This window comes from Amphiprion ocellaris, chromosome 4 (genome assembly GCF_022539595.1).
Source record: "Amphiprion ocellaris isolate individual 3 ecotype Okinawa chromosome 4, ASM2253959v1, whole genome shotgun sequence".
Classification (NCBI taxonomy): domain Eukaryota; kingdom Metazoa; phylum Chordata; class Actinopteri; family Pomacentridae; genus Amphiprion; species Amphiprion ocellaris.
Genome location: NC_072769.1, coordinates 1751251 through 1759913, shown reverse-complemented (window position 1 = coordinate 1759913; position 8663 = coordinate 1751251). Strand labels below are relative to the sequence as shown.

At 40.1% G+C, this 8663-nt stretch overlaps 1 protein-coding gene across 2 annotated transcripts; it reads right to left on the bottom strand.

The window, feature by feature from the left end:
- Positions 1–29: 29 nt before the first annotated feature.
- On the bottom strand, positions 30–8346 carry tma16 (translation machinery associated 16 homolog). Of its 2 annotated transcripts, XM_023291923.3 has the most exons (7): positions 8238–8346; positions 8011–8114; positions 3569–3606; positions 3393–3477; positions 645–793; positions 509–551; positions 30–349 (listed from the first exon to the last, which is right to left on the bottom strand). In XM_023291923.3, exons 1-7 carry the CDS (start codon positions 8304–8306, stop codon positions 160–162), a joined length of 678 nt encoding a protein of 225 aa, XP_023147691.1. In that variant the 5' UTR covers positions 8307–8346; the 3' UTR covers positions 30–159. The 2 variants fall into 2 exon arrangements, with proteins under 2 accessions (XP_023147691.1, XP_035813906.1); XM_035958013.2 differs by lacking the exons at positions 3393–3477; positions 3569–3606.
- Between the last annotated feature and the right edge of the window lie 317 nt (positions 8347–8663).

The following is an 8663-nucleotide window of genomic DNA, read 5'->3' as shown; positions in this document are numbered from 1 at the left end:
CTAAGCAACAAAAATTAAAAGGACGCGAGTTGGATGAAAAATTTTACTTTTCCATCTGAGGGCTGGTTTATCGCCATCTTCTGGACAGACATGGAGTAGCAGCGTCTTCTCACGCTTTCTCTGTAGAAGTCTTTCAGGTCCAGATCCATGTAAAAAGTCTCACTGGGAGTCTGACATCAGCAGCGACTCATCCACCTGCTCATCATCCAGATCATCTTCATCCTTATCCTCCTCCAGATCGATTTCTGCCTCCTGTTTCTCTTCTCTGTCAGTCTTTGTGTCCAGACCTTTGCTAGAGACTTTACGCAGTTTAATATTTGGAAGCTTCATCAGATCTCCAGTCCACTCTCTGGGAAAGTAAAAAATCATCTTTACAGCATTTTACTGAAAACAGGACAGACTTTTTATACATGCAGCAACAATTCAGATTTACAGCAGAGTCTAAAACTTTATCAACCGCAAATTACAGAATCTGAATAATTTCTTGTCGTAAATTTTATCAGCTTACCTGAATGTCTTCAGATGCTTCGCGTTGATGATGTCTGGAATCTCTGAAGGAAACGGCAGACCATCAGGAGGTATTTACAACACTAAGCGTGTGCACATACAACACGCTCCTGCATGTTTACAGGGGGAGGACTCACCGAACCCGACACCTTCATACTGCGCCCGCTCTCGCTCGATGGTCTGTTTGATGACGGCCTCTCTGGCGCCGTGTAGACGACCCTGCCGACCTTTAATCCCGTTCACGAGCTCAATCTGCTCCAGCTCTGAATCAAATCTGTGGAGGTACCTGAACATGCACGAAAAAAACCAAAAAAAATAAACACATCAGGTCACAAAACAGTAGGAGACCACATGCTGGTACTTTCAGAAGGTGAATGTAATTATATGTATGATGCTTAATGTAAACAGCCACATAACCTGTACACAAGAAAATGCATTAATACACTGCCTGGCCAAAGAAACAGTTGCCGCCTGGATTTAACAAAGCAAATAGGTAAGAGCTTTACATTGGGTAATTACTGCAGTGATGAATACGTTTCAGCTGCAACAAGTTATTTAATCCTAGCTGATGCAGTGAGGAGCTTCTCATTTCTTAAACAACCATGTTGGAAGACATATCCTGTGGTAATGGAGAGGATGCTAATCTGTCTCAGAAGGGTCAAATTATTGGCCTGCATTAAGCAAACAACTAAAGAGATTTCTGAAACTACTAAAATCAGGTTCATAAACCGTAATGCATCATTAAAACCTGAAGGATAGTGGTGAACCATCATCTTCAGGGAACAAATGTGGTCGGAAAGAAATCATGAGTGATCATGATCGGCGAGCACTTAAATGTTTGGTGAAATCAAATCGTAAAAAAAACAACAGTACAACTTAGAGCAACGTCCAATAGTGAAAGTAAGAGCATTTCCACATGCACAATGTGAAGGGAATTCAAAGGATTAGCACTAAACAGGTGTGTAGCTCTAAGAAAACCACTGATCAGTGAAGCTAATCAGACAAAAAGGCTTCAATTTGCTAGGTAGCACAAAGATAGGAGCAATGAAAGAAGGTCATGTGATCTGATGAGTCGAGATTTATGGGCAGTTTACAAGATGATGATGCCAGGATTCATGGGGCTCACACTGAGAATGAGTGGATCAGGGAGCATGAGATGGATCAGCCTCCACAGAGTCCAGACCTCAGCCCCATTCAGAATCTTTGGGATGTGCTGGAGAAGACTTTGTGCAGCGGTCCGACTCTCCCATCCTCAATATAACAGAAATAATTGCTGTGACATTCCAGAAGCTTATCGAAACGATGCCATGGCGAATGTGTGTCGTTCTCAGAGTTAAAGGTGGTCCAATGAAATATTAGAGTGTGTGATTTTTTTTTTTTTTTGGACAAGCAGTGTATAATAGTAATTAAAAAAATCACTTCACATTTTGAGTAATTGTAAATATTTTTAAACCTTTCAAACTTTGAATCAGGGCTGCACAATATTGGGAGGCGGGGGGGGGGGGGGCTTGCGTTGCAATGCTGTGGGATTTGTTTGCAATATAAAGGAATTCTCACTAAATCACTTAAAGTGTTTGGAAGGAATTTATCATTCTAGAATAATTGGGGTGACTTTGCAGAGGACAGTATCTGCCAAGAAAATAAACTATCTGCCAAGAAAATTAACTATTTTAAACAGCTTGAAAAAACAACACGCTAGAAAAGGCATCTAAAATGATTTTTGCTTTAGATTGCATTCAGATCTGGCTTTGCATTTCCAGGCCAATCTAAATGGTCGTTTGGGAAACCTAAATAAAAATTCTTAACCATGGATTGTGTTTTTTGAGAAACCTACTTATTTATGGTTTAAACTGCAAAAGAACAAATCACTGTGATTTTTTTTCCTGCAAGGAACCAATTGCAGTTTGGCATTTTCTGATGGTTCCCCTCTCTGTTGTGCTTCCTTACTAGATGAGTTCCAGTGGAAGAACAGCACAGCTTGTTGCTACAACTTACTTGTGTTTCAATAGTCAGTAGGCCCATTTCTTTAGAGCCAAAACGACAGCAGCACCCTGCTTACAACATACAAACACCTTCAGGGAGAGTTAAAGCATTGTTTAATGGGTGCTTCTGTCTGGTCTTCGGCAAGCGATACCAGAAGTTAGTTTCACTCTCAAGGACATGACTCCTGTGGTTGAGAAAGCACATTTCTTCTGTTGGACATGTTTATCTGGATACATACGTAGGGTTTGTGTTAGATCACACAGCAGAAGTATTCAAAGGCCCACAATTTTGAACTCAATTCAAAATGACTTAAAACTTACCAACTTTTGAAGAATAATGATATCCAGCTACTACAGATTCTAGGGAAAATTAGACATGATTATCCAGGTTTTTCAGGAATAAGGGGCATCAGCAAACTATGCACAACTTTACCTGAACTTTACATCTGTGTTTAAAAAAAAAAACAAAACTTTTTATCTCAGAAATGACAGCCTGTCTATCAGATATACTGACACACAGATCTGGGACCTGCAGTAACAGAACCCTGCTGACACAGAACCCATTTGTTGTCAGTGTCATCATTTCATATTTCCATACAACTGATGTTGTGTTTCTTTTTGAAAGCAAATTTTCAGTGCTTCTCTCCTGTTTCTCGTTAATTTTGCCACGCAAATGTGGAGTTTGAACATGAAAAAACTCTGAACCTTTAAACCAGAGTAAATGATGTTTTATCAGATGGACTTTCTTTTGTAGATGAATCATGGAAATTTGAACTGTGTGAGTTTTCTTTCAGTGTCAAGTGTTTGAGTTCCTTCACACCACACTTCCTGCAATGGGACTACTGTGCTCATCGCCATGTTAATACAGAAACAACACACAGTGGTTAAAATGATAAGTGGCACCTTTCAATAATGTCACAGGCATCTTTTCTTGTGTAAGTCGTCTTCGTCGGATCCAACTGACTCTGAAACCACAGCAGCTTCTCACCTGTGATTAGAGCAACAAGAAAAGAGACTTTAATCAACCGTCATTTTACAGTAGTATAAAACACATGAATATGAAGGATAAGCAGGCTTACCAGTGCCGTGCAGCCGCGATGCTTTCTCAGTCTTCTGTCTGCAGCAGCAGAGAAACCAGTTCAATGAAAGAAAACCAAATATTCATTCATCCACCATTCAAACACGTCATAGAAGGAAGATCTTCAGTTGTGTTATTTTACAAAATAAAGCTGAATTAGTCAATTAGCTCTCAACTGTTAAAATAATCACCAAGTAGTTTTATAATCTAATACAGGTGCAACTCACATAATTAGAACGTAGTAGGAAAAGTTCAATGTTTTTTTTATCAGACATTGCTCATAGTGAAAATGACAAATATATATGAACTGAAATATTTCAAGCCTTTATTTGTTGAACTTTGATGATAATGCCTTCGGCTCTTGAAGACCTCTAAAATCAAATGATGAAAATGACACATTGAACTTTTTCCAGCATAATCTTTGAGATTCACCAGTATGCTTTGGTAATTTTTAAAAAAGCTTCATGCTCCGATTACAGCTTCTTAAATATTAATACTAGGGCTGGGACTTTAACGCCTTAATTTCGATTAATTGATTACACCGAAATAACGCATTACAAAATTAACACATTTAATCGCACCTTTTGCAGTTCCCTCATTTCTGACACACCAGTATCGCTAATGAACACTCCAGCCCAGTAGGTGGCGGTAATGAACCTAAAGTCTGTTTGTAGCCATGAAGAAGAAGCACAGGAAGTACTGAGTGAAGTCAGGCACTGGTAAACAGTGAAGGAAGATGAGATTGAGCTTGTTGGACAGAAGGTTTCCTTTTAAAAATCTTTCCGATGGCAGCTTGGATAAAAGTCTGTTTGTGTGCAAATTGTACAACAAAGAGTTTTCTGATCACTGCAGCACTTCAAGCCGACGGTATCACCTCAATGTAAAACATGTTGCTGTTAGCACCAGAGCTAACGTTAGCTACGAGTCATGCTAACGGCTAACGGTGGAGCCATCCCATAATAGACCACTTTTCTAGACAGTGCTTGAGTTTACAGAAAGTCTTAAAATGTTGAATAAAATCGCTATAATTGCACTTAGGGTTGTCACGATTTCAATTTTTTGAGCCACAATTATTGTGGAAGGAAATATTGCGATTTTACGATTATTCACGATTATCGACATGAAAGAAAAAAACCCAGTGTTTGTATTTAAATAAACTCTTTAATAATACTTAAACTTTTAAACATTTACTGTTCTTATAAAATAAATTGTTCCAACACGTCTTTGTAGTAAATAAAAGTGCAAATTGCATTACAAAACAGTCATTAACTTGAGGAACTTAAAGGCTTCTTTAGCTGCCATCATTAAAACAAAAGTTAGTGAGTAAATTCTAGTAATATCTAGTGAAGTGCCTCTTTGAGACTTTTATGTATTATGGAATGTTGCAATTTAATGCATGGTCGATAACGTAGTGTTTACTTTGTAAATCAAACAAAACAAAAAGACATAAAAAGAATACATTTAAAGATTCTAAAAACACTTCATTTTAAGCTTTAAATATCCTCCACAATTTTAGACAATATAACTACAGAAAAAAGGATAAATGGGAGTCTTATTTATTTTTACTAAAACGTTTATATAAACAATTCACCACTAATTTTACAACAATTAATCAAAACACCCGGATCATTTCCCAGGGAAAACTCTAGAGTCTGACAGGAGGTCCAGGCAGACAGACAGCCTCCCTGTCCTGGAGGTTACTGTCTCCTCCACTACCACTGTCAGCGGGCAGCGGGGCTTCCCGGACCACACTCCCTGCTGAGGGGACCGGGCCGACAGCATCTTCGGAGGAGGGCACGGGCTTCCGGAGCCAAAACAACCGGCGGGTCGGGAGCTCCGGTTCCCTCCTGCGCTCCCGTTCCCCACCCGCCGCGGCCCGCCGCCTTCCCCTCGCCTGCGGACGCAGGAAAGCAGCCCGGCTGCGACGGGCGGGGAACGGGAGCGCAGGAGGTAACCGGAGCTCCCGACCCGCCGGTTGTTTTGGCTCCACGAGGAAACTCGGGGCGGCCCGGCCGCCGGACCGCTGACTTCGGAACCGACAGTTACCGCGCGTGCGGCGGACAGTCCCATCTTGGCAACCTCATTGCGCACAGCGGCCACAATATTAGGGACACTTCGGCGGGCCGGAAACCCAGAAATTATTTTTTCTTTCTGTGCGACCCGGTACGGGCCGCAGACCGGTGGTTGGGGATCACTGCTGTAGTGTTGCCTACACACGTTGAAACTTGTGGAAAAAGTTGTTAGAAGCGCTGCAGTGGTTGGCACTAACGCGGTGTTTGCTGTACTTTTTTATTGGGAAATGATGATTTTACCTTGACTTGGACATACAGCGATGGATGATTGTCACGAAGATGCTGTATCATGTTGGTTGTATTCGCGCCTTTTGCTGCAACTTTGCGACGACAGGCTTTGCACGTGGGGTGCCCATCCACGAAAACCTCACCTTTAGCATCTTTTGGATACCCAAAGTGATCCCATACTGCTGATTTGAGTCGCTTTTTGGGAGGATGCAAGTCCGGAGGAGCACCCCCGTCAGCCATCCTCAATTTAGCGGCGAGTGAATTCAGTGATGCCGATTAGACAGGAGCGCGCACAGGCCAAGGAGCCACTCTCTCTCCACTCTCCACTCAGCGCAGCTCACGCTTCTTGCATTGCACCTCTCGCGAGGCTTTTCTACGGATAATCGTGGTTGTGAAAAATGTGACGAATATCTATTTATAATCGTGGTTATTGTAAAACCGGTTAACCTTGACAACCCTAATTGCACTTAGATTTGCAGTAATCTGTGAATGTAGCAGACAGATGAAAAATGCAGATAAATAGAAATGAAACATTTTTGTGGTTTAAGTTTTTACTCCGTCGAGGCTCTGCCTCCTTGGAGGAGGAAGAACCTAAACAACAAAAATATCTCTTTGAATAACTTAATTATAAACTTTTTGTATTCCTATAAAAAGAACCATCAAACTTAAACCATTTATCAGACCCAGAAAAGATGAAAACAGAATGAATCTGTGGATTTTCAACTTTCTGAAGCTCCTTGAACTACTGATGCTGATTTTATGTGCCATACAGTGGAAAAAACAACTAGATCGGCTTTAAATCGTCAAAATCACTTTTTCTATATGTCCCATTTTCCTTTTTTTAAATAAAGTTTAAATTATAAACACGTATATGTCTATTCGTTGATTCAACTGTCAACCACAATTCTATATGAATTGAAAAACTTCACTTATTGTGTCAAATACTGCTATTTGATAAAAGTGGGATTAATTGTGATTAGTTAATTACAAAGCTTGTAATTAATTAATTTTTTAATCGCGTCCCACCACTAGTTAATACACTTCCTGTCCAAAAAAAAGTCACACACTCTAATATTTTGTTGGTCTGCCTTTAGCTCTCCACTATGTGGAGGACAGTCCACGTGTGAAAATGAAGTCTCATGCTCCCTGATCCACTCATTCTCAGTGTGAGCCTCATGAATCCTGGCATCGTCATCTTGGAACATGTCCATGTCATCAGAGAAGAAAAACTCCACTGATGGAAAGATCTGGTCATTCAGTGTATTCAGGTATCAGCTGACCTCTTTGGGAACATAACGTTGCTGAATCTGACCAACCCCAGATCATAACCCTAACCCCCACAGGCTGGTAGGCACTAGACATGATGAGTGCATCACTTCATCCACCTCTCTTCTTACTCTGATGCCATCACTTTGGAACAGGGTAAATCTGGACTCATCAGATCACATGACCTTCAATCTTTATGCTGCCTAGCAAACTGAAGCCTGTTTTTCTGATTAACTTCACTGATCAGTGGTTTTCTTAGAGCTACAGCTGTTTAGTCCCAATCCTTTGAGTTCCCTTCACATTGTTCGTGTGGAAATACTCTTACTTTCACTGTTAAACATAGCTGTTAGTTATTCTGTTGATTTCCTATGATCATCTAAGAGTTTCCTCCTTGAAGATGATGGTTCACCACTATCCTTCAGGTTTTATTAATGCCTTGGACAGTTCTTAACATGATTTTAGTAGTTTCAGAAATCTCCTTGGTTATTTTCTTTGCTTGACGCAGGCCAATAATTTGACCCTTCTGAGACAGATTAACATCCTTTCCATGACCACAGGATATGTCTTCCAACATGGTTGTTTAAGAGATGAGAAGCTCCTCACTGCATCAGCTAGAGTTAAATAAGTTGTTGGAGCTGAAACTTTTTATTTTTATTTTTTTTTACAATTGTAAGCATTAACTTTGCCTCAGTACTCTTGTATAGCGACATGGGTCAGCTCCAATAAATGTGACACAAATAAAGTCACCATAGCAACAATTAAGCCTTTGGGAGATAACATTAATATCACTAACAGACAGAATGCAGACGCCTTATTTCTACATATTTCTATTTGTAAGCACATTTGTTTCTATGCTGTTTCTTTCTCATCCACACACCTTTCTTTCTTCTTCAGTCTGATCTCCTCTCGGGCCAGATATGCAGCTTTCCTGCTGTACGGATGAACGACTTTCTCCGCCGCTTTTCCTTTCTGAGTCTTCGGCTAGAAATAAAAAAAATCACACAACAGCCAGCAGGACGTTAAACTGTGTATTTTAATCATAAAAATGTGCTTATTTATTTTATTAATCGGAGACAAACACACAGAAATCCACATCAGTCTTACCATCTTCACTGAAAACACGCGTGGAGCTTTGTACTGACAACCGGACTGGAAGCGGAAAAGGTCCGTCATCGAATTTTGTCCGACTACGTGACGGAGAAAATAAAGTGGTTCCGAGCTTGATGTGTCACAAACTGGACGTGAAATGAAAAAGCAAAACTTTTACTTTAAAATAAGTGACGTTGGTAATTAAAGTTGGATGTTGTTGCGCTTGTAGAGGCAACGAAAATTATTTTAGACGCCAAGAAAGAAGCGTGTGTTTATTTTGAAAACTCAGTGAAATAAGTTGGATGAAGGTGTAAAATTGTAAAGCTGTAAATTTCTATCTCTGTGATCTTTTAATAAATTTTTTAAGCAACAAAATGTCTATGGAGCAACATAGATAACAAAAAACTAAATAATATTATTTTTTATGATATATGTAACTGT

Excerpts from the sequence above, each read along its gene's own strand:
- tma16 (XM_023291923.3), bottom strand. The coding sequence starts at position 8,306 with ATGACGGACCTTTTCCGCTTCCAGTCCGGTTGTCAGTACAAAGCTCCA. Across the intron at positions 552-644 it reads GTATGAAGGTGTCGGGTTCG|AGATTCCAGACATCATCAAC; the intron begins GTGAGTCCTCCC and ends CGTTTCCTTCAG. Across the intron at positions 350-508 it reads AAGCATCTGAAGACATTCAG|AGAGTGGACTGGAGATCTGA; the intron begins GTAAGCTGATAA and ends TTACTTTCCCAG.